The sequence below is a fragment of the Hemitrygon akajei genome, chromosome 11 (assembly GCF_048418815.1).
Source record: "Hemitrygon akajei chromosome 11, sHemAka1.3, whole genome shotgun sequence".
Classification (NCBI taxonomy): Eukaryota; Metazoa; Chordata; class Chondrichthyes; order Myliobatiformes; family Dasyatidae; genus Hemitrygon; species Hemitrygon akajei.
Genome location: NC_133134.1, coordinates 166,499,294 through 166,526,664, shown reverse-complemented (window position 1 = coordinate 166,526,664; position 27,371 = coordinate 166,499,294). Strand labels below are relative to the sequence as shown.

At 40.6% G+C, this 27,371-nt stretch overlaps 1 protein-coding gene across 1 annotated transcript in view; it reads right to left on the bottom strand.

The window, feature by feature from the left end:
• The window catches only part of LOC140736246 (charged multivesicular body protein 4b-like), a 48,587-nt gene extending 22,972 nt beyond the window's left edge, over positions 1 to 25,615 (bottom strand). The window contains exon 1 of the mRNA XM_073062177.1: positions 25,309 to 25,615. Coding sequence (XP_072918278.1) covers positions 25,309 to 25,492 — 184 coding nt within the window. The 5' untranslated portion in view covers positions 25,493 to 25,615. The remainder of the gene's footprint in view (positions 1 to 25,308) is intronic.
• Positions 25,616 to 27,371: the final 1,756 nt, after the last annotated feature.

The following is a 27,371-nucleotide window of genomic DNA, read 5'->3' as shown; positions in this document are numbered from 1 at the left end:
CTTTGAGGGGATGATGGTATTGAATGCGAGCTGCAGTCGACAAAGAACAACCTGCTGTCCAGATGTTCCCGGGTAGAGTGAGGAGCTAATGAAACCGCATCTGCTGTGCACCTGTTGTGCTGGTAGGCATATTGGAGCAGATCCAACTCTTTTCCCTGGCAGGAGTTGATATGCTTCATTACTAACCTCTCAAAGCACTGTGTCAGTGGAATGTACAGCAGGTGCTACTGGACCATAGTCACTGAGGCAGGTTATCACATTCTTCTTAGGCACTTGTATAATTGAAGCCTGCTTGAAGCAGAAGGGAACCTCAGACTGCCAGATATCAGTGAACTCTCCAGCCAATTGATCAGCACAGTACTCAGCCAATGATTGCTGAAGTCAGCCAATCTGACAATATAACTGAAAGTCTGACAAAGGGCCACTGCTGAAGTGAACTCTATTAGTAAAATAGAGCACAGAAATTCTCCAGTACTGTCAATTTTCGAGTCTGTGTACATAGCCCCTATCCATGTATACAGATATTCTGCAGATGCTATCTGGTTTAGTCACTGCAGTAAAACCACAATGTATAATACTCCACTTTCAGCCAACTGCCACTTGTAGATTTGGAGATTAATACCGTAAGACAGGAGCAGAATTGGGTCACTCAGCTCATTGAGTCTGTTCCACCATAGATCATGGCTGATTTATTATCCCTCTCAACCCCAATCTCTTGCCCTCTCCCTGTAACCTTTGATGCCCTTACATTGATTTACAATTAGATCACTCTTTTTCCTATCTAGCCTAGAAAGGAGACTGTGCTCCAACTATAATCTGGAGTGGTTTCATATGCAAGCTGCAGACACCAAGAAGCATATTGCATTTGTGTCTGAAATACTAACTGCTGTCTGATCAATGGGCTCCTGAGTGATATTCTACCACACCCGAGACCCTACCTCTAGGGTTTTGGAGATTACCTATGCACAACAAGGAACTTAGCAACAGTGAAGCATGAGAACCACAAACTGTGCAGCCTGATCTTTCACCACAGGTGTTCTGATAGCCAGCTTTCAGTTTGTCCTTGAGTGGCAGGGGTGGTTACTGGGACATTAAAGTATCAAAACTGAGCTTTTGACATTATGGTGTCCCAGGATTGTGGGTCAAGGTTCCTAACTAAAGCAATCAGCTTAAGCCAGATAAAGATAAGCTCTTTTAATGATCATTTGCCAGTTATGTGCCATGTTGTATGACATGGGCGATCATGGTCTTTCCATGACCAGGATTGTTCATGGCAATTTTTTTTTTGCCAGAAGTGGCTTGCCATTGCCTTCTTCTGGGCTGTGTCTTTACAAGATGGGTGACACCAGTCATTATCAATACTCTTCAGAGACTGTCTACCTGGCATTAGTGGTCACATAACCAGGACTTGTGATCTGCACCAGAAGCTCATACGACCATCCACCACCTGCTCCCCTGGCTTCATGTGACCCTGTTTGGGGGTGCTAAGCAGGTGCTACACCTTTGCCAAGGGTGATCAGCAGGCTAGCGGAGGAAAGGAGCACTGTACACCTCCTTCAGTAGAGGCACATCTCCAGCCCATCACTCCAGTATTATACTGGTGGCATTATTTAAGATCTGCTTCATTACTTAAGGCTCATTGCATGTGCTCGATAAAAATTTTGCCACAATAATAACCTTAAGGAGAGATTAGCTTTATTTGTCACATCACAATATCGAAACATACAGTTGTTCCGCGTCAATGACCACAGTCTGAGGATTATACTAGGGGCAGCCTACAAATGTCACCATGCTACCGGCAAGCCCACACTAATTGTACTCTCATTCAATGTTGACTAATAATGTCATTTATAAACACAGGAGATTCTGCAGATGCTGGAAATCCAGAGCAACATACACAAATGCTTTGCGAACTCGGTAGGTTAGGCATCATCTATAGAGCAGAATAAACAGTTAACGTTTTGTTCAAGTCTCTTCATCTGATTTGGAAAGTTATGGAATAGAGGCCAGAATAAGAAGGTGGGGTGGGGGGGGGGGGGGGAAAGGAGTACAAGATGGCATGTGACAGGTGAAGTCAGGTGGGTGGAGAAGAGGGGATGAAGTAAGAGTCGGGAAGTGATAAGTGGAAAAGGTAAGAGCTGGAGAAGGAATCTGATAAGAGTGGAGAATAGGCTGTGGGACAAAAGGAGTTAGGAGGGTTAACAGGTGGAGTTGATGGGTAGGTAAGAAGAGGTAACAGAGAGGCCAGAGTGGGGAAATGAAGAAGAGGGAAGGAGGAGGGGTAAAATTACTGAAGTTGGAGAAATTCAATGTTCATGCCATCAAGTTGGAGGCTACCCAGACAGACTATGAAGGGTTGCTCCTCCAACCTGAGAGTGGCCTCATCAGGGAAGGAGAGTAGAACATGGACTGGCATGTTGAGAGTGGTAATGAGGAGAGGAAGTGAAATGATCGTTCAACAAGAAATTCCACTTTTTGCACATGGAGCTGGGGCAGTGGGGGTGGGGGGGGGGGGGAGGACAGAAGAGACAGACAGGCAGAGAGAAACAGAGATACAGAAGAGTTGTAGCAGGATCCTGTTGACAATGGTGGAAGTTGCAGGAGACGTTAAGTTGGATGTGGAGGCTCATAGTGTGAGGACAAGGTGAACTCTACCCCTGTTAAGGAGGCGGGAAGATAAATAGAGTGGATGTGTCTGGGAAATGGAGGAGATGCAAGTGAGGGTAGTGTCAATGATGGACGAATGGAATCCCTGATCTTTGAAGAAAGGACATCTCTAATATTCTGTAAAGAAAAGCCTCATCCTGGGAACAGATGCAAAGAGACAAAGGAAATGAGGAAATGGTTACTATACAGCCCAAGCATTTTAAAACTCAATAACAGAAGACACCTCTTAAACCAGTTATTTCACCCACCACCTTATCACCCAATCATTTAGTGCGTATATTCATTTGTCCTTTAAGCTTTACAATAGCAGCAAGCTTTGGCGTACTACAGTAAGCCCCACACTGCAACCACTTCCACAACGATGAGCAGACATGCATTCCCTCCTTGTCACGCACCATGCCAACATGGAAATACTGTCATCAGTTCACTGACTAAAAGCAGCATTGGCAGTTCTTATCCAAGTACCTTCAGCATGTTAACTTCGGTGGTAGAAGAATCACTTCTGGATGGTCATAAATGCTGAAACGCCAGCAATGCCCATAAGCATAAAGAGAAGACAAAAGCTCAGCTCCTTGCAACACATACAGACATCCATCATGAAAGTCAGCCTTCCACTCACTAATCTGATGCTGCTGAACTATTACCAATTTAATAGACAATAGACAGTAGGTGCAGTAGGCCATTTGGCCCTTCTAGCCAGCACCACCATTCACTGTGATCATGGCTGATCATACACAATCAGTACCCTGTTCCTGCCCTCTCCCCATATCCCTTGACCCCGCTATCTATAAGAGCTCTCGAGTCTTAATGAGTCTTCACCTTCCATAACAATCTCTGGTGTGATCAAATGCCTTCCAAAGAACGCATCGATAGTCCTGAAGAAAGGTCTCAGTCCAAAACGTTGACTGTTTATTCTTTTCCATAGATGCTCCTGACCTGCTGAGTTACTCCAGCATTTTGTGTGTGTTGCTTTGGATTTCCAGCATATGCAGACTTTCACGTGTTTATCAAAGAACTTCCCTTACCTGGTCTGATCTTACCCATATACACAATAAAACACATTTTCTTTCTAAAAAGAAATCTCAACTTTCCCAAACAATAGTGTTTCTCTTCATAATCAAATATACAGACTATCTTTATGTTTACGCCTATTCAGGATATGAAGTACATGCTAAAATGCGTGTGTGCGTGCATCTAAATGTGCAAATCTGCAGTTTCTTTACCGCATAGATTTTACTTCTTGTACTTTTAATCTTGAGCTCTGAAGGAAAGGTGCATGTGTTACAAACAAGCAAGTGTTGAGTGAACACCTAAAGAACGAAATAGAAAAGGAGTTAAAGAGTATATACATAGTTGATAAATGGAGCTTGCAGTAATACAGATACTTTTCAGAGTAAGCCAAGATAGAGGTCATACAGTCGCAAGAAAACATTTGGAAAACCTTTGCAATTACCTGGTTTTCAGCATTAATTTTCATAAAATGTGATTTGATCTTCTTCTAAGTCACAATTAAAGCCAACACAATCTGCTTAAACTTATAACACAAACAATTGTACTTCTTCCAGTCAATACTGAGCACACCATTTAAACAATCACAGTCCAAGTTCAAAACAGTACATCAACCTCTGGGGTAACGCTTTCTGCAAAAGCTATTTGGAGTCAGGTGTTCCAATCAATGAGATAAGATTGGAGGTGTGGGGTGTAGAGGTGCCCTGCCCTATAAAAGACACACAAAGTCAGGTTACTGACAAAGCCTGCTCTTCTGAAGAAAGATCTGTTTATGTGCACCATGTCTCAATCGAATCAACTTTTAGAGGACTTCAGCAGAATGAAGCTGAAAAGGCTACAAAGGCATTTCCAAAGACCTGTGTTCATCAATAAGAGAAAATGTCTACAAATGGAGGGGAAACAGTATTGTTGTTACTCTCCCTAAGAGGAGGCACCCACCAAAAGCACGACATGCAACGCTGAAGGAGATGAAAAACGACCCAAGAATAACAAAGGGCCTGCAGAAATAAATATAACTTGCTAAAGTCTCTGTTGATGTGTCAACTATAAGAAAAATACTGAACAAGAACGGTTTTCCTGGAAAGACACCACAGAGGAAACCACTGCTCTCCAAAGAACATTGCTGCATGTCTCAAGTTTGTGAAGACCACCTGGGTGTTCCACAATGCTTCTGGGACAATGTTCTGTGGACAGATGAGACAAAAGTTGAACTTTTTGGCAGAAGTGCACCACCTCTATGTTTGGAGGGAAAAGGGCACTGCACACCAATGCCAGATCTTCATCCTAACAATGAAGCATGGTAGAAGGAGCATCATAGTTTGGGGCTGCTTTGCTGCCTCAGGGCCTGGACATTTGCAATTGTTAAGGGAAAAATGATTTCAAAACTGCATCAAGACATTTTACAGGAGAATGGCAAAGTAGCAGTCCAGCAAGGAAGCTTAATAGAAGTTGGATGATGCAACAAAATCTGAAACAGAAGAGTAAATCAACAATAGAATGATTTAAAAAGAACATTTGTGGTTTGGGGTGGCCAAGTCACAGGCCAGACCTTAACCCAATTGAGATGCTATTCATGACCTGAAAATGGCTGTATTCCAGAAATACTGATGAATTGAAACAGTTTTGTATGGAGGAATGCTCTAAAATTCCTCCTCACCACTGTGCAAGTCTGATCAGCAGCTACAGGAAATGTTTGAAGGAGGTTATTGCTGCTAAAGGCAGTTCTACCGGTTATTAAATACAAGGGTTCACATACTTTTTCCAGCCTGGACTGTGAATGATTAAACAATGTGTTCAATAAAGACATGAAAAGTACAACTGAGGGGGGACGTCACTTGATGACGTGGGATCGAGACGTGGAAATCCAGCTCTCCCGTTAAAAAAATAATAAATTAATGTTTAAGTGAAGAAAAGTTAGTAAATATTTTCTAAAAACTACATCTAAACTACTCAGGATTTTCCTTAGATATGCCTCCTAAACAGACAAAGAAGAAAACTTCTACTTTGCAGACAGTACAAGCTGGGCCGGCCACCATGAAGAAGCCTCGGACTCAAGTGCATCTTACCTCCGGCGATATAGAACAGGAATTGGCCGCAACATCAACAGCTTCCAAGAAGGAACAACAGGAACTGCGCATGTGCGCAGGAAAGGGCATGTGCAAACATGAGCAATTTGAACTACAAACCCCAGCTATGATTGGAAGTGGAAGTGAAAATGAACCCGAGGTGGATTCCGATTCTCTGGAACATACAGATGAAGATGAGGAGGTAAAAGAAGAACAACAGGAAAAGGTTGGAGGTGGAAGATATTCTGGAGACATAAGAGAAGCTTTGGCTCAAATAATGCATTAATTAAAAGAATTAAAAACATTAAAAATAATAAAAGGTATTAAAAATATGAAGACTATGTTTGATAAAATGGTGGGAAAAAAGGAGAAAACGGACAAGAAAGTTAAAAAGCTGGAAGAAATAACAGGAGACACTATTGATAGAGTAAATAAAATGGAAGATAATATTCTTGCCTGGACATCAGAAAGAAAACGACTGTTGGAAAAAATAGACGTGCTTGAAAATTTTAGTAGATGAAATAATATTAAAATTGTTGGTCTTAAAGAAGGGATGAAGGGAGAGGATCCAATAAAATTTTTTCAAAAATAGATTCCAGAAAATTTGAAAATGGAAGAGGGAACCCAGTTGATTGAAATCGAAAGGGTCCACAGAGCCTTAAGACCAAAACCTCAACCTGATAAAAACCCACGACCAATCCTGATAAGATGCTTAAGATATCAAGATAAAGAAAAGATCCTGAAGGCAGCTGCCCAATATGCCAGAAAGAGAAATGAGCCATTGATGATAGAAGGGAAAGCAGTTCTTTTCTATCCTGATATAAGTTACGACCTTTTGAAGAGAAAGAAGCAATTTAACCCAGCGAGAAAAGTTTTATGGGAAAAGGGTTATAAATTTATGTTGCGCCACCCGGCAACACTGATAATATTTTGGATGACGGAAAAAGAAGATTTTTTACTGATCATCGGGATGCAGAGGAGTTTGCACAAGAACTCCCAAATATTCGCTAGACACAGTAAAGATTTAAAAGTGAAACAGATTAAAGATGAAGATGGGGACACTGAAGTGAGTTGATGGACATTAAGGACAGAAGAATATTTAAATATACTTTTAATTATATGATACGGGGGAGAAAGGTAAAAATTTGAGAAATATTAATCGAGTAGTGATATTTTTTCTTCTCTTATATATACTTTTTTCATGTTTCGGGGAGCTGGGGGAACTTCAGATCGATCGCTACGGGATTCACGTGTGTAATCCTGGCGTTTTTTGGGTTTTTTTTCTTTATAATCTATTCTTCTTTTATCTTTCTTTCTTTGCCTGGATGATCGGAGGGGAGACACATAGCAACATGGATAATTTAAAAATAATTCCCCAAGATACTATGAGAGTTGAAATATTATATATTATTATAGACTGGAGTAACCCCGTTAAAAATGATGACTAATTTACTGAATTTTTAAAGTTTTAATGTTAATGGGTTTAATGGACCGGTGAAAAGAAAAAGAATTTCAACATACATTAAGAAAATGAAAATAGATATAGCTTTTATACAAGAAACAGATTTAACAGAGATAGAACATCAGAAATTAAAGAGATTGGGTCGGAAATGTTATAGCAGCTTCATTTAATTCAAAAGCGAGGGGAGTTGCAATTTTGGTCAACAGAACTTTACCAATTAAAATACAAAATGTATTAATTGATTCTGCGGGAAGATATGTAATTATACATTGTCAAATCTTTTCAGAACTATGGACTCTTATGAATTTTTATGCACCAAATGAAAATGATGTAAAATTTATACAAGAGGCTTTTTTGAATTTGGCTGATGCACATGCTAAAATATTAATAGGTAGAGACTTTAACCTTTGTCTAGACCCAATTTTAGATAGGTCAACAAAGGTTGTTACAAAACCAAAAGCAGCAAAATTAACTTTATCACTGATGAAAGATTTAAATTTGATTGATACATGGAGAAGAATTAACCCAAGAGAAAAATAGACATAAAACTTATTCAAGGATAGATTTTTTCCTACTATCAGCGAATATTCAAGACAGAGTGAAAAATATGGAATATAAAGCAAGAATATTGTCAGATCATTCCCCTTTGATAATGACAATGATAATGATGAATAAGGAGGAATCGATTTACAGATGGAGATTTAATTCAATATTATTAAAACGTCAAGATTTTTGTGATTTTATGAAAAAACAGACTTTTTTTTAGATACAAACTCACATTCAGTTGATGATAAATTTATATTATGGAAAGTGATGAAGGCATATTTGAGAGGCCAGATAATAAGTTATACTTCTAAAATTACGAAGGAATATATGGTAGAAAGAGATCAATTGGAAAAAGAGATTACAAAATTAGAAAAAGAATCTCAAAGATATATGACAGAAGAAAAACAAAGACAACTTGTTAATAAGAAGCTATAATATAATACACTTCAAACATACCGAACAGAAAAAACAATTATGAGTATTAAACAGAGATATTATGAACTAGGTGAAAGATCACACAAGATTTTTGCTTGGCAGTTAAAAACAGACCAGGCCTCCAAAATGATAAATGCAATTAGAACAAGTGTAAATAAAATTACTTATAAACCTTTACAAATCAATGAAACCTTTAAATTTTTTTATTCTAAACTGTATCAATCAGAATCACAAAATGATATTGTTGAGTTAGAAAGGTTTTTAATCACAGATAACTCTCCCAAAATTGAATTCGGAAGAACAGAAGGGATTAGGTGTGCCTTTTACATTAAAAGAGGTCGAAGAAGCTCAAGGATCACTTCAGAGTAATAAATCTCCAGGAGAAGATGGTTTTCTGCCTGAATTTTACAAAAAGTTTAAAGATTTATTAATTCCTCCTTTTATGGAGCTAATACACCAAGCAGAAAGAACACAAACTTCCAGAATCTTTTTCGACAGCTATTTTAATAGTATCGCCAAAAAAAGACAGATCTTTTAAAGCCAACATCATATAGACCTACCGTAGATGCCGGATTATAAGCCGCTACTTTTTTCCCACGCTTTGAACAGCTTTGAACACTGCGGCTTTTACTACGGTGCGGCTAATGCATGTTTTTTTTTCATGCCGCCAAAAACATTTTGCCTCGTAACAGTAGACCAATAAAATTGATGAGTAGTTCACAGAGGTCCAATGAAATTGTACGATAAATCAAGCGCACTTTCACAATTAAATTATTGTAAATCAGTCATTTGTACTCGCCCTCATCAACATGGAAAACACTCGAAGAAAAGCATTGTGCTGCCTTTATGGCAGTTATTTAGTTTATAATATTTTCGCTTAGTAATTCATTTGTTAGTATTTTCTAGTTAAAGTTAGAAGTGTTTTAACTATATTTGTTTTCTGTACTACATCCCGGGATGCTATGACGTCACATCCGGTTTCACCGCGTCTTGTGGGAAATACTGGTTTGCGATAAACGGAAAGGTGGGGGGAGCGCATTAGACGAGCGCATTAGACCCGCGCGAGAACGCTGCTTTTAAGTTAAAGGCGATCAATAACTTTTCCTGGTAGGCTGCAGTATATATATTTTTTTACCAGTCGTTAGGAGATATTGGAATGTTGTTCGTGCACTGTTCAGTAAAAAAGTATACGCAACGTAATTTGTGTGTTACCGATACATATGTATATTTAAAAGTAGCCGTGTTACAGGCACGGTTCGAAAAAAAGCATTTGCAATATGTATTTGTTTATGTTACCATATGGATTTAATTAAAAGTTAAAAAATCCTCACGTGTAATATCTTTCTGTGTAAATATCTCATATTACAACGTGGGACACCTGCAGCCTAAAATCCGGTGCGGCTTGTACAAGTACAAAATTGATTTTCTTTCTAAAATTAGAGCCTGCGGCTTTTAATCAGGTGCGCTCTGTAGTACGGAATCTACGGTATTTCTTTGTTGAACACGGACTATAAAATAATAGCAAAGATTTTATCTAATAGATTATCTAAATACTTACCAAAATTAATACACATGGACCAAACAGGATTTATTAAAAATAGACAATTGGCAGATAATGTAACTCGGTTACTTAGCATAATTCATTTGGCACAAAAGAGGGAAGCAATGAGTGTGGCAGTTGCTTTGGATGCAGAAAAAGCATTTGATAGATTGGAATGGGATTTTTTATTTAAGGTATTGGAAAAATATGGATTAGGAGTATCTTTTATAAAATGGATTAAGACCTTAAATACTAACCCCAAAGCTAAAGTGGTGACAAATGGCCAAATTTCAACATCATTTCAATTAACAAGGTCAACTAGACAAGGTTGTCCATTATCACCTGTTTTATTTGTGTTGGCGATAGAACCATTAGCTGAATTAATTAGAACTGACTCAGATATTATGGGTTCAGAGTTAATCAGGAGGAATATAAGATTAACTTACCGTAGATTCCGGACTACAGAGCGCACCTGATTAAAAGCCGCTGGCTCTAATTTTAGAAATAAAATCATTTTTTTAATTGTAAAGGCCGCATCGGATTTTAGGCCGCACCGGATTTTCGGCCGCACCGGATTTTCGGCCGCAGGTGTCCCACGTTGTAATATGAGATATTTACACAGAAAGATATTACACGTGAGGATTTTTTTAACTTTTAATTAAATCCATATGGTAACAAAAACAAATACATATTGCAAATGCTTTTTTTCGAACCGTGCCCGTACGCGGCTACTTTTAAATATACGTTGCGTATACTTCTTTACTGAACAACATTCCAATATCTCCTAACGACTGGTAAAAAAATATATATATTGCAGCCTACCAGGAAAAGTTATTGATACCTTTAACTTAAAAGCAGAGTTCGCTCAGATCCAAAGCCGCTCGCGTAATGCGCTCCCCCCCTCCTTTCCGTTTCATCGCAAACGGCATTTAAAAGCAGCGTTCGCTCGGATCCAAAGCCGCTCGCGTAATGCGCTCCCCCCCTCCTTTCCGTTTCATCGCAAACCGGCATTTTCCCACAAGACACCGCGAAACCGGGTGTGACGTCATAGCATCCCGCGATGTAGTACAGAAAACAAATATAGTTTAAACTAAGTAGGCAGCACAATGCTTCGAGTGTTTTCCATGTTGATGAGGGTGAGTACAAATGACTGATTTACAATAATTTAATTGTGAAAGTGCGCTTGATTTATCGTACAATTTCATTGGACCTCTGTGAACTACTCATCAATTTTATTGGTCTACTGTTACGAGGCAAAATGTTTACGAGGCGGCATGAAAAAAATCATGCATTAGCCGCTTCGGATTATTGGCCGCAAAGTTCAAAGCTGTTCAAAATGTGGGAAAAAAGTAGCGGCTTAAAATCCGGAATCTACGGTATTTGCTGATGATGTTCTGATTTATCTAACTAACCCATTGCATTCGTTGCGTAAATTATCTTCTAGATTGGAAGAATATGGGAAAATATCAGGGTATAAAATAAATTGGGATAAAAGTGAAATTCTATCCCTTACTAAAGGAGATTATAGTCAATATCGATTAATAACTCAATTTAGATGGCCGATAAATGGTATAAAGTATTTAGGTATAAGAGTTGATAATGATATAAAGAATTTATATAAATTAAATTATTTGCCATTACTGAAAAAAATTCAAGAGGATCTTGATAAATGGTTGATGTTACCAATAACATTAATAGGTAGAGTCAATGCTGTAAAAATGAATATATTCCCTAGATTACAATATTTATTCCAAACACTACCAATACAATTACCGCAGAAGTTTTTTCAAGAGTTAAATAAATGTGTGAGGAAATTCCTTTGGAAAGGTGAGATGTTAAGAATATCGTTGGAAAAATTGACATGGAAATTTGACCTAGGAGGGTTACAATTACCAAATTTTAAGAATTATTACAAAGCAAATCAACTTAGATTTATTGCATCTTTTTTTGATGAAGATAAACCGGCATGGATTAGAATAGAATTAGATAAAATAGGAGAAAATATACCAGAAGATTTTATATATAAATGGGAATCTAAATGGATACGGGAAAAGAAAGAATTTCCTATACTAAAACATTTGATTGATTTATAGAATAAGATAAATATTGATGATGAGATAAAGAAATCTTTATTAGCTAAGAGACCTTTAATTCAAAATAAACTTACCCCTTTTACAATGGATAATCAACTTTTATATAACTGGTTTCACAAAGGGATTAGATATATAGGAAACTGTTTTGAAGGAGGTATATTAATGTCATTTGACCAATTAAAGAATATATATAAAATATCAAATAACACTCTTTTCTGTTCTTTCCAATTAAGGGCTTATTTAAGAGATAAACTGGGTCAAACAATGTTATTGCCGAAACCTAATGAAATAGAAACTTTAATTCATAAAGAAAAAATTTAAAAAATTATTTCTGGTATATATAATTTGATTCAAAAACAGGCAATTAAACAAGGAATTCATAAGTCAAGACAAAAATGGGAAACTGATTTGAATATTAAAATTGATGAAACAAATTGGTCAAGATTATGTCTTGACAGTATGACAAATACAATAAATGTTCGACTAAGTTTAGTACAATATAACTTTTGTTTATTATATGATTACATCATATATTACACCACAAAAAATAAATAGATTAAACTCAAATTTATCTGATCAATGTTTTCGATGTAATCAAGAAATTGGTACTTTTTTTACACTCTACTTGGTCTTGTTTTAAAATTCAACCTTTTTGGACAAATTTAAGAGTTTTACTGGAACAAATTATTGGAATACAACTTCCACATAATCCAACATTATTTTTACTAGGTGATATTGAAGGGATAAAATTGAAATCCAAATTGAATAAATATCAGAAAGAATTCATAAAAATTGCATTGGCAGTAGCCAAAAAGGCTATTGCAATTACTTGGAAATCGGATTCATACTTAAGTATAGATCGTTGGAAGAATGAAATTTTTAGCTGCATTCCACTTGAAAAAATTACTTATAATTTAAGAGATAAATATGAAATATTTCTGAAAATTTGGCACCCTTATTTACAAAAAATAGGATTAAATATATAGGTGCTCAGAAGATAAAATTATTGGTTATCTGGGGAAAGAAATAAGTATACATATTAAAGCTATTATGAACTCCGTGGAGCATGTGGGGATCTTCCGATATCCAGGCATTCTTTCTTTCTTTCTTTCTTTTTTCTTCTTTTTTTTCTATAGGGATATGTTAGGGGGGAGGGGTTAAGGGGAGGGGTAAGGGTTGATAATTTTTTTTCTTTCTGTAACCTATTTGAAAATTCAATAAAAAAATTTAGAATACAACTATTTGTGTTATTAGTTGAGGCAGATTGTGTTTATCTATTATTGTGACTTCAATGAAGAACAGACTACATTTTATAAGTAGTTAATGCAGAAAACCAGGTAATTGCAACAGTTCACAAACTTTTTCTTGCAACTGTATATAGAATGTCTGCATCATTCTTTAGACCATTGATATAGGAGCAGAATTAGAACACTTGGCCGATGAGTATGCTCTGCCATTCCATCAGGTCTGACTTATTAACCCCATTCTCCTGTCTTCTCTCTGTAGCCTATGACACCCTGACTAATCAAGAACCTATCCTTGACTTGGCCTCCACACACATCTGTGACAATGATTTCCACATATTCACCACACTTAAAGAAATTCCTCCTCATCTCTGTTCTAAACTGATGTCTCTCTATTCTGAGGCTGTGCCCTCTGGTCCTACACTCTCCCATTATTGGAAACATCCTCTCCAAGTCCACTCCCTCTAGGCCTTTCCATTTTTGGTCATTTTCAATCAGTATCCCCTCATTTTTCTGAAATGCAGTGAGTACCCTAGGCAGAGCCAAACACTCTTCATATCAAACTTTTCATTCCCAGGATCATGGATGGAAGACTGCTTGTTCAAACTGTCAACCAAATTAAGGGCTAATAGAACCATAGAACACTACAGGACAGTATAGGCCCTTCAGCTCTCCATGTTGTGCCAACCCATATAATCCTTAAAAAAAAGTACTAAACCCACACTACCCCATAACCCTCTATTTTTCTTTCATCCATGTGCCTATCCAAGAGGCTCTTAAATACCCCTAATATTTTAGCCTCCACCACCATCCCTGGCAAGTCATTCCAGGCACTCACAACCCTCTGTGTAAAAAAACTTACCCCTGATATCTCTCCTAAACTCTCCTCCCTTAATTTTGTACATATGCCCTCTGGTGTTTGCTATTTGTGCCCTGGGAAACAGGTACTGACTATCCATCCTATCTGTGCCTCTCATAATCTTGTAGACCTCTATCAAGTCCCCTCTCATTCTTCTACGCTCCAAAGAGAAAAGTCCCAGCTCTGCTAACCTTGCTTCATATGACTTGTTCTCCAAACCAGGCAACATCCTGGTAAATCTCCTCTGCACCCTCTCCACAGTTTCCACATCCTTCCTATAACGAGGTGACCAAAATACCACAATACTCTAAGTACGGTCTCACCAGAGATTTGTAGAGTTGCAACATGACCTCTCTACTCTTGAACTCAATCCCCCTGTTAATGAAGCCTAGCAACCCATAGGCCTTCTTAACTACCCTATCAACCTGCGCAGTGACCTTGAGGGATGTATGGATTTGAACCCCAAGGTCCCTTTGTTCATCCACACTCTTAAGTAACTGACCATTAATCCTGTACTCCATCTTCTGGTTTGTCCTTCCAAAATGCATCACCTCACACTTATCCGGATTGTACTCCATCTGCTATTTCTCTGCCCAACTCTGCAGCCTATGTCCTCTTGTAACCTTCGACAACCTACAGCTCCATCCACAACTCCTCCAATCTTCGTGTCATCCGCAAACTTACTCACCCATCCTTCCACCTCTACATCCAGGTCATTTATAAAAATCACAAATAGCAGGTGTCCCAGAACAGATCCCTGCAGCACTCCACTAGTCACCGACCTCCAGGCAGTATACTTTCCTTCCACAACTATCCTCTGCTTTCTTCCTTTAAGCCAATTTTTTATCCAAACAGCCAAGGTTCCACTTATCCCATGCCTCATGACTTTCTGGATGAGTCTCTCATGAGGGACCTTGTCAAATGCCTTGCTAAGGTCCATGTAGACCACATCCACTGCCCTATCCTCATCAATTTCTTTTGTTACCTCTTCAAAAAACTCAATCAAGCTCGTGAGGCACAATCTTCTCTTCACAAAGCCATATTGACTATCCATGAGTAGACTGTACTTCTCCAAATGCTCGTAGATCCTATCCTTAAGAATCCTTTCCAGTAGTTTGCAGACCACTGACGTAAGACTCACCGGTCTATAGTTCCCAGGTTTCTCCCCATTACCTTTTTTAAACAAGGGAACTACATTTGCCATTCTCCAGTCCTCCGGCACTTCCCCTATAGCCAAAAGGATTCAAAGATCATAGCTAATGCTCCTGCAATCTCTTCTCTCAATTCCCATCATATCATATCCAGCCCTGGGGATTTATCAATCTTAATGTTTTGAAGAAGATCCAACACTTCTTCTTCCTTACTCTCCACATTGTCCAGCACACAGGCCCGCTCTACTTCGACCTCACCCTGATCAAGATCCTTTTCACTTGTGAATACTGTAGCAAAGTATTCATTTGGGACCTCCACAATCTCCTCTGCCTCCAGGCACATGTTGCCCTCTTTATCCTTTAACTGTCCCACCTTTGTTCTTATCATCCTCCTGTTCTTCACATACGCATAGAACGCCTTGGGGTTCTCCTTAATCCTACATGTCAAGGCCTTCTCATGCCCCCTTCGAGCTCTCCCAAGTCCTTCCTTTAGCTCCTTCCTGGCTACCCTATATTTCTCATGAGCCCCTCCTACTTCCTGCTTCTTATATTTAACATATGCTTCCTTTTGATGAGTTGCCTCACATGTTTCGTCAGCCACGGTTCCCTTTTCCTACTATTTTTTCCTTGCCTCAGTGGGATAAACCTATCCTGAAACCAGCTCAAGGGGTCCCTAAACTTCTCCCACATTACTTCTGTGTTTTCTTCTTTGAACATCTGTTTCCAATTTACTCTCGCTAGTTCCTGCCTCATCCCTTCAAAGTTAGCCCTTCCCCAGTTAAGCACTTTACCATTTCGTCTGATTTCATCCCTTTCCATAGCTATGCTGAAGCTAAGGGAGTTGTGGTCACTCTCACCAAAATGCTCCCCCACCAAGAGGTCTGTCACCTGACCAGGTTCATTACCCAGAACTAGATCCAGTATGGCCTCTCCTCTCGTCGGCCGGTCCACATACTGCGTCAGGAATCCTTCTTGAACACACCTGACAAATTTAGCCCCATCTATCCTCCTTGCACTCAGGAGGTGCCAGTCAATATGAGGGAAGTTGAAATCACCCATAACTACTACCCTGTATTTCCTGCACCATTCTAAAATCTGCCTGCTTATCTGCTTCTCGGTGTCCCGAGGGCTATTTGGGGGCCTCTAGACTACTCCCAGCACAGTGATTGATCCCTTCCTATTTCTGAATTCCCCCCAGACCGACTCCATGGACACTCCCTCTGCAGCGTCCTCCCTTTCTATAGACGTGATACTATCTCTGACCAGCAATGCCACTCCCCCCCCCCTTTTCTACCTCCCATCCTATTCCTTTTAAAACACCTGAACCCCAGGACTTGCATCATCTAATCCTGCCCTTCTTCCAACCAAGTTTCAGTAACGGCCACAACATCATAATTCCACGTACTAATCCATGCTCTAAGTTCATCCTCCTTGTTCCTAATACTCCTAGCGTTGAAATAGACACATTTCAACCCCTTTAACTGGCTACAATTATCTTTTGTCCCCTGCCTGTCCTTCCTCATCAACTCAGAACTCTTAGCATCTTGCCCTTATCCTTCTACCTTAATCCCTGCACTCACATGCTGATTCCCACCCCCCTGCCAAACTAGTTTAAACCCTCCCCAACAGCTCTATCAAACCTGCCCGCCAGGATATTGGTCCCCCTGAGGTTCAAGTGCAACCCGCCCTTTATGTACAGGTCACACCCGCCCCAAAAATGGTCCCAATGATCCAGAAATCTGAATCCCTGCCCACTGCTCCATTCCCTCAGCCACACATTTATCCTCCACCTTATCCTATTCCTATACTCACTGTTGCGTGGTATAGACAGTAATCCCGAGATTACTACCTTTGAGATCCTGCTTTTCAACTTCCTTCCTAACTCCCTGTAGTCTTCTTTCAGGACCTCTTCCCTTTTCCTACCTATGTCATTGGTACCAATATGTACCACGACCTCTGGCTGTTCTCCCTCCCACCGCAGTATATCTTGGACGCGATCAGGAACATCCTGGACCCTGGCACCTGGGAGGCAAATTACCATCCAAGTTTCTTTCCTGCGTCCACAGAATCGCCTGTCTGACCCCCTAACTACAGAATCCCCTATCACTACTGCCTTCCTCTTCCTTTCCCTACCCTTCTGAGCCGCAGGGCCAGACTCTGTGCCAGAGGCATGGCCACTGTGATTCCCCCCAGGTTTGCTGTCCCCCCCAACAGTACTCAAACAGGAGTATTATTGTCACGGGGTACAGCCATAGGGGTACTCTCTAGTACGTGGCTCTTCCCCTTCCCTCTCCTGACTGTGACCCATTTCTCTGTCCCCCGTGGCCCCAGAGTGACCACCTGCCTGTATCACCTCCTCAGTTTCCCTGACCAGACGAAGGTCATCGAGTTGCATCTCCAGTTCCCTAACATGGTCCTGTAGGAGTTGCATCTCGATGCACCGGGTGCAGATGTGGCCATCTGGGACGCCGGGTGACTCCAGGACCTCCCACAGAAAACAAGCCTCACACACATACTACTTCCTTTTGCAATCAACCACTACCTCGCCTCGTCCCGTTACCGCCGAAGCCCATTGAGCCAAAGCCCTTTCACTCTGCTGCCTCTCACTCCGCTGCCCGCTGGATATGGCTGCCTTCTTCTTAAACTGTTCACGCTCAACTGGCGGACGTCACGCGCCTGTGCAGTCTGGCCTCTCTCTTCCCCCGAGAACTCAAAAAGTCTTCCTGCTAGAAATCCTTAGGTGCTCTCCCACTGCCTTCTTTTTCCGAATCAAAAAAAATCTCTACTTTATTATTGCAATATCTGTTTGGAATTCACTTCCAGTTTTATGGGCGGCCTGATATTGGGTTTATGTAACCAGCAGACTATTTTATAAGCTCTAGTGCCTGTGACTCCTCCGGAATGCCCCCATTCAGACCCATGAACTAAACAAATCCTTCCAGTTATCTGCACAAATAGCTCCAGCCAAGTCCTGGAAAAACTTGGTGAAAGTGAGCTTGGTCACATGGTCAACATTCCACAGGACAAAACTACTTCAACTGGCTTATATTTTATAATCTGATTAAGACATTGTGCAAATAACTTAAAATTAATTATGATTCTATTATGGGTGCTTTTCTTAATTGTTATGAACTGTACTTTTGATGTTTATTTTGCACTGTATAAATTTTTACTTTTTTTTGTTTTGTCGCATTGTAGAAACTCAAAAAATTTAAAAAATTATAATCTTGCGAATAAAATATGACGACAACAGCAGCTAAACCGCATGGATGAATGGTAAAAATGCCTAAGGTGCTTTGGGGAAATAAAAATTTCAATACTAAATCAAAGCAAGATCACTTAACAGAATGATCTACAGCTCAGACAAACCAATGCTTTAAATGAACCATCTCAACAGAAGAGCGAGTTGAAGAAATAAGGGCATAGGTAAAGATAAAGATGAGCTTTGTCACATTGACATTAAAACATAGTGAAATGCGTTGTCTGCAACAATTCAAATCAGTGAACATTGTGCTGGACAGCCCACAGGTGTCACCACATTTCTGCTGCCAACACAGCATGCCCACAACTTACTAACACGAACCGTATGTCTTTTGAATGTGGGAGGAAACCCATCCAGACACGGGGAGAATGTACAACTCTTAGACACAGCGGCGAGAATCAAACCCCAATCTTACAATGGGTACTATAAAGCAATGCACCAAGTGCTAGCTACTGTGCTGTCCCCATACACAACAGCTACTGAACACTAGTATAGCAGGTGCAAGTACATCTGCTGATGGCAAGAAAAGCCAAGTGCCATAGCTGAGGTAATGAGCAAATGTGGTATGCATGGTTAACAGAGTGATAGGATGTCTGTACCAGCAGAGAGGAATGAAAAAGGCAAATCAGAAGTATCAAAATGGCTGAAGCCTCCATACACTTCTCATGCAAAATGCTGGAGGAACTCAGCAGGGCAGAGACATTTATGGGGAGGAATAAGCAGTCCACATTTCAGGCCAAGGAACTTCCATCGTGATTTTTGATGAAGAATCTCAGACCAAAACGTTGACCATTTATTCCCTTCCATAGATGCTACCTGACTTGCTGAGTTCCTCCAGCATTTTGTGTGTTGCTCTGGATTTCCAGCATCTGCAGAATCTCTTGTGTTTACGATGCACTTCAATGGATTCTAAAATAAAACTAGAATGATTAACCTGGTGACTCTGTCCCTTTAAATAGTTGGAATCAATAGTCAATCACTCACCCCAGAATCATTCCTTTTCTAAATACAGACTCAGCATTACAGTACATGTGGAAGCAATGAGCTATCCACGTTTAAACATCATCAACAGGCCAAAGGGCCTGTTTCTTTTCTATGACTCTAATTGAAAGGCAGAACAGCATGGCATATTATGGATCTAGGTTAAAAAGTAATTTATGTATAGACTCAGGATGCCAATGCTGGAATTAAGTTTCATAATTCAAAGACTATCTGATCACACAGCTGGGTAAAGATCTACAGAGAACCATTCTACTCAAACTGCAGCCACTTCCTTTCTGTCACACAGGCAACATGGAGGGGAGAAACACTGATGCAAATTTCCACAAAGGAAAAGCTTACATCCGGTGAAGTTTATGAGGTTGTCTGGCTGAAAGTTTGCACCAGTCGGCTTTGTTTTAATAGCTTGCAGCGCAAAGATCACATTTCACATGGATTCATGACGTACAGGAAATACACACCCATTTCCAATATAACTTAACCTGCAGATTAACCAGTCAAAGAGCAGGCAAACAAGGTTGCAAAAAAAAAAATCCAAAGTCAATCCATGGGACTGATAGCAAACTAATTACAACCAATATTAAATGAGCTATTTGTATATATAATAAAGAACTTGGTGAAAATCTAAACAGCTTATTTTTTTTAAATGAGAGATGATGATCATTTCAAAACAAGCAGGAAGCAGCAGGGCAGCAAAAACAAATGGAGAACTTTGGCTGAGAAAACGACAGTGATGCTCATTTCCCATGGTGCGGGTAGGGGGGATCTGTACTTAATGATTATTAATACAATCTAAACATCATCACGAAGGAAATGGGAAGGTAATTTTATACAAAATGCTTCCACACATATACCAAGAACTAAACAGCCAGTAAACCAGTGGTAGTTTGTGGTGCCAATGAAGGTTAAATGTTGGGAAACTCTCTTCCTTGCTTTTTTCATTAGTGCCATGGAACCAAGAGAAAATGTTATATTCATCAGGGAAATAATCATCTTGTTTCTGTATTCAAAGATCAGTCAAAAATGAGGCAATAATGCAAAATATTGATAGAACACAGAACAGTACAACACAGGAACTGGCTCAATGTCAGTACCAATTTAAACCAATCCCTTTTGCTGTATACCCTTCTATTCCCTGACTGTCCCGTCTAATTACCTCTTGAACACTGCTACTTACTAATAAAATAAACTGTTCCTATCACCTCCCAAGCAAAGCTTTCCAGGAAGCTACCACTCCGTGTAAAAAAAAACTTGTTTTGCAAATCTCTTTTAAATTTTCCCCATCATCACAAACTACTGGTCTTGAATATTTGACATTTTCTCCTTTCAATTTTATAAACTTCTATCAGGTCACCCTACATTCTCCAATACTCCACAGAAAACTATTCCAAGTCACACAACTTCTTAGAGTTAATAAACAAGGAATATCTTGGTTAACCCTTTCTGCACATTCTCCAAGGCCTCCACATCCTTCCTCTAACATGGTGACTAGAACTGCAAACAATACTCCAAATGTGGCCTAACCAATGTTTTCTACAGCTGGAACTACTTCCTAATTTGTACACTAAATGCCCTGACCAATGGAAGCACATATACCGTGCACCACCTTCACCACCCTATCTACTTCTGTTAACCCAGCATCCTCTGAACATGAATGCTCCCAAGGATCCTGCCACTTCCCCCACAACAAATCATCTCACACTTGCTCCAGCTGCCATTTCTCCACCCCAATTTCCAACTGGTGTGCATCCTGATGTATGCTCTGACAACCTTCCCTGCTACCTCTAACTCCACCAGCTTTTGTCTCATCTGCAGGTGTACTAATCAGTTCACCTACTTGCTCATTCTAATCAATAAGATACATTACAAACACAGGATGGTAAACATTTCAAACCACTTTTAAAAATGCTGTTTACATTGTAAATAAATGCTGGTATTTATGCACATTTTATTCCATATCCCTACTTTAACCTCCAGCTTTATTCTTATATAATTCTTTATCATTGCTGAATGCTGCTTTTTGTTCTGTGCCGGACTATCACTTCCCTGTGGAACATCACTGGTCACAGACTCGCCTATACTACTATCTTCCGTGGCCAGGCCACTTACAGATTCAACTTACTAACTCACCCCAGATCCCATCTAAATCTTCTACAACGAGGCTTGATTAATTTTAACAAGTATCAACTTTATTTACCGTATACATTTACATGTATTAGCAATGAAAAAATTAAGAATTAAAAATAAAAATAAAGAATAATACAAAAATAAAATTAAAGTACAGATATTGAATAAAATGTGCACAAATGCAATAATGTATTTACAATGTAAACAGCATTATAAAAAGTACTTTAAAGTGCTTACAGTGCAGTGATGGGGGGTAACAGGTCGAGGGGCTAGGGTTGGGGATTGTACCTAGAATTATTGATCAGATTAACTGCCGAGGGAAGAAACTTTTAAAATGGTGTGAAGTTATTGTTTTAATAGTCCTTTAGTGCTTTCCAGGAGGGAACTTTTGGAAATCTTGTCAAAGGCTACACCAAGGTCCATGTTGGCAATATCCACTACTCTACCTAATCAACCATCTTCATTTCCGCAAAATCTCAATCAAATCTATGAGATAGAACCTGCCGTGCACAAAGTCATGCTGACTGTCTCTAATAAGCCCATGCTTTTCTAAATACAAGTATCTAAATCTTATTCCTAGAATCTTCTTCAATGCTTCCCCTACTGCTGATGCTCTCTCTGTGTCAATCAAATCTATGAGATAGAACCTGCCGTGCACAAAGTCATGCTGACTGTCTCTAATAAGCCCATGCTTTTCTAAATACAAGTATCTAAATCTTATTCCTAGAATCTTCTTCAATGCTTCCCCTACTGCTGATGCTCGCTCTGTATGCTTGAGCTCCTTCAGAGCACAGTCTGTGTTCTTCCCCACAACCCCTCCAGTTACCTGTGCTGGACTCCTGACCCAGTAACCGCTCTGCTTTCAAGTTCCCACCTAGGATGCTGGGTATGAAATTTTCAACAATTACATAGTTCATTAAACTCATTATTTGACAGGACTGCTTAAGAAGATTAGATCACTGTTATTTTTAAATCTGAGCAAACATTAATTCAAGAGGAAGTGTGATAAAATCAATTGCGATGATAGACCAGAAACTCCCAACCTTTATGATATTGACTAATACCATTAAGCAACGGATCTGTAGATCTCAAGTTGGGAGCCCCTATGATAAAACTACCCTGCCAACCCATCTAGCCTGTGGTTTTGTTTACAGAATGCCCCACAAGAAGTTTTAAAATATATAATGAGAAGAGTTAGCCTTTCTGGTTAAAGATCAGAAATATTCTATGTTTTTGTACCTCTGACTGCAGCATGCCAGCATCACAAAGTGTTGTTCAGGTATTCTGCAGTGTAAAACCATCAGGCCACAGACCACATGGCATGCTATTTTCTGAAATACAAAACCAAGATACTGCAGTTCTACAAATTCAAAGTTCAGGAAATGCCATAGACAGCCATGTTCCAGTAAGTTCTGTGAGCAGAAAAACAGAGGCAATGTTTCAGACTGACCCTCTATCTAGACTGAATGATTTTTCATTCGATGCGGGTTCTGATGAATGGTAACAAACATGAAATATTCATCCATTTAACTCTTACCAGAACCGGTATTTCTAGAATTTTCTATTTCTATATGCTACTTAATAAGCTGCGCTCATTGGCTAGAGATTCAAGAAAATAAATGGAGCTGGTATGCATGTTGTAACTCTTTTGATAAATTCATAGTCACTAAAAAAAAACTAAGCACTTCCAGCATTTTGCTGTTTTTAGAGCAATACATTTTAGTTGGATAAGGATTTCAAAGACTATAAATCAAACAATGCAGAATGAATGATAGAGCAGACTCGATGGGCCAAATGGCCTAATTCAACTCCTATGTCTCATGATCTACTATGGAGTTTAGACATTCAGTAGCCACGGATATTGATGGTCATGTGATTGGACTGTGATCACTTCCTGGAAAGTTGAGAAAGACCACTCCTATATGGCATTTTAGGAAATGCCAGAGAAGTTGAAGATAAACTAAAATTACAATTTTAATAAAATTCATGGAATCTTAGCTGTTTTACTTTACAAAGAGATATGCCATTAACTGTGGATAGAACATCAAATAGAAGTCGGAAAAGTAATAACAATAGGCTAAGTGTTCTTTTCCTCTTCGAGACTTGGGTTCATACTAGAGTTACTGAACTCCCATGGACTGGCACCTTAACTGCAATACCTTCACCATCAAACATCCAAAACACTTTCAGGCTGCCCCCAGCACATCTTTAGGATGCGCTGGTTGTTAATATAAATGACACATTTCGCTGTATTTCAATGTACACTGATAAATAAATCTGAATCCTCCACTCTACTTCAGAACATCCAAAAACACATTTTAAACAAGAATTTTCGAACACTAGTAATATAGGAAAGACATCATTAAATTTGTGACAATGACCTGATAATCTGATTTTGGTGACTAATATCAGCCGCCTTGGAGAGAGTATGAGTCAGGGAATTTTTATGTCTGCACACAGATCAAAACAGAAACATTTACAATAATGAAATTCCTTTTACAGTATCACCTGAGACTGTCAAAGACGTTGGAGTAAAACTTGAACCAACAAGATTAAGAATTAGAAAAGTGTGTAAGAAAGACAGATCATGCTTGCGCTCATCCCCTTATTTACAATTCCGAGAGCTCAGAATTCTTATGCAAAATTATAATGATAGGCAATTTTATTACAATTTTGCATAAGAATTCTGAGATAGAGTATAGGAATTATTAATGAAAGTGGCATAAAATCATTAATCATCTTTTCTGTCAGAATAGTCTTAAACTTCTTTATTTAAAATGGTTTAGTTTCTAGATCCCTATTAAAATATTTAATTTCATCAATTATTTTTCCAACATAGCAAGATTTACAATTTGAACCTGTTTTGTTGGACTTTCAGTATTTATCTGCTTAATGTTGCAACACACCCTTTCCAATCACAGACCTCATCCTCCTGGATTACACCCACACCCCCTCACCTACCAATACACCTCATTTCGGGTCCAGATCCACCTATGGGCCCCCATCCACAGTCCCCCCAATTCCCTCACTCCTGATCGCAATCCCAACCCCCCTCCACCCCCGGCCCTGAACCGCCATCACCACCACCCATCCCACCTAGGCCCAGAACCGAATCTCACAGATTAGTGCTCACACCAGGTGTATCCCTGTAAACAAGACCCCCCCCCCCCCCGTTTATCTCACTCCTGATCACAACCTCCCTGAGCAACCCCTCCTGGTATTCCCTCTCCATGTCTTGCCCCCCCCCCCCATTCCTCTCCCCTTCAGGCCTGAACCTCCCCAGGCCACTTCACTTCACCCTCCTACCTCATCCCATCCCCAGCCCTTAATCCACCTCGTCCCTTCCCTCTACACCCTCCCCTATACGTTAACCTCCCTCCCGTTTGGCCTTGAACCTCTCCTGGCTCCCCCATGCACCTCCCCACCCCTCGGCAATGAACTGTCTTCCCAGCTCCCACCCTCTCCTGAAGCTCCTCGCCCCCCCACCCCTCCCCTCTCCCCTGCTCATACACCTTCCCTACAGCCCTGAATATCCCCGGGCCCCTACGCAGTACCCCACCCCCTTCTGAATCCCTCTCACCCACTGTTTTCCATTTGCCCCAACCCTCGACCCTCCAAATCTACCTCGCCCCCCCCCCCACACACCCCTTCCCTCTCCAGGTCCCTAACTTTCCCAACCCTTCCCTGCCGCCTAACTTTCCATCCCTTACTCTGTACCACCCAATCCCCTCAAATCCACCCCCCACCCTTCAGCCCACAAACCGCACCCAGGCCGGGGACCCCTCGGCCCCACCCCACCGAACTCTCCCCCCCCCTCTCATCCCCCGAACCTCACTACCCTCCCCGTACCGCGCTTGTTCTTGGTGCCGTGCTTCTTGGCGAGGAGCAGTTCCTGGTCGATCTTCTTCTCCAGGAACTCCTGCTTCTTGGTCAGCATCTCCTCAGTCTCCCGCAGCCGGTGGATGGCATCCTGCGGGCTCGGCCCCTTGCCCGCCTTGTTTGTCGTGCCGAACAGCTTGCCGAACATGCTCATGGTGGGGCCGGCTCCGCCGCTGATCCGCCGCCGAGACTCGCTGAAACGGCTTCTGGCCTCTTGGCTTCGTCCACCACCCGCCTCAGGCCCTGCGATCCGTCGCCAGCACACGCCCGTGACGCAAGACGCACGCTACGTCTTAAGGGACCTACGCCCCCGACAGTTAACGATGCGCCGACATTTATTCTTTAAACACGACAGACCTCGTTGATGTTATGGAAAGTTTTTCCTTGTACCTCATTGGCTAACAGTGAGTAAACTTTGCATAATATAACAGGAAGTTAACATAGACTTTGCATAATATAACAGGAAGTTAATATAGACGGTCCATAAAGGTTAAAAACTACAATTTTACCCAAGAATATACATATACGCAGCAAAGCAGCATCTATCATTTGGGACCCCCCATCATCCAGCTCCTGCCCACTTCTCGTTGCTGCCATAAGGAAGGAGGAACAGGATCCTCAGGATTCACACCTCTAGATTTAGGAACAGTTATTACTCCTCAACCTCCAGCCTCTTGGACCAGAGGGGATTTTTTTTAAAAACTTCTCTCAACTTCACATGCTCCATCATCAAGATCTCGCCACAACTTACGGACTCACCTTCAAGGACTCTTCACTTCATGCTCTCAATATATGTTTACTTGTTATAATAACTTCCTTTTTGTATTTGCATAATTTGTCATTTGCACACTGGTGTACAGGAAATGACATTAAACAATCTCGAATCTGGACCTTCAAGTTTTATCCTATCCGGATGTATTACAGCTTAGTGCAGCAACTGCTCTGCCACAGCCACAAGGAACTGTGGACACAGCTCAGTCCATCGCAGAAACCAGCCTCTCCCCTGTAAACCACGTCTACACTTCTCAATGCTTTGACAAAGCAGGCAGCACAATCAAAGACAGCTCCCACGCTGAATATTATCTGTCTAATCGGGCAGACAATACAGGTTTGAAAACGTGTACCAGCAGGCTCAAGGACAGCGTCTACTCCATTGCAATCAGGATCTTGAATGGACCTCTGAGGAGTTAAGACGGACTCCTGACCTCACATTCTACCGCATTATGACCCATGCACCTTGTTGTCATTGGCACTGCACTCTCTGTAACAGATACTTTATTCTGCATTCTGCTACAGGTTTCCCATCTACTACCTCGATGCACTGTTGTAATGAAACGATCTCTATGGATGTATAAAAAGTTTTTCACTGTACGTATGACAAGGATGAACCAATTTGCCAATTTCATTTAATTTGCCTACAATTTCAATCTCACTGGCTCTCCGCTTGGCCTTGATCACCTGGACAACAGTAACACCCAAGACAGGCTGCTGTTTATTGATTTCAGCTCAGTGTTCAACACAATCACATGCTCAGTTCTAATCAACAAGCCTCTGTACCTCCACCAGCAACTGGACCCTTGACTTCCCCCACCAGAAGACCACACTCTACACGGATCAGAAGTAACATCTCCTTCTTGCTGTCAGTGAACACTGGTGCAGCTCAGGGTTGCGTGCTTAGCCCAATCGAAGATAGATCGACTCTCTCTCTACACCCATGAATATGCGGCTCAGCACAGCTCAAACGCCATTTATAAACTTGCCGATGACACAATTATTGTTGGCAGGATTTCATACGGTGACAAGGAGGTGTACAGGAGTGAGATAGGTCAGCTGGTTGATTGGTGTTGCAATAACAACATTGCACTCAACATCACTAAGACCAAGGAATTGACTGTGGACTTCAGGAAGGGGGAGTTGAGGGAACACACACACACCAGTCCTCATCGAGGAATTATCAGAGATAAGGGTGAGCAGTTTCAAATTCCTGGATGTTAACATCTCTGAGGATCTACCCTGAGCACAACATATTGATC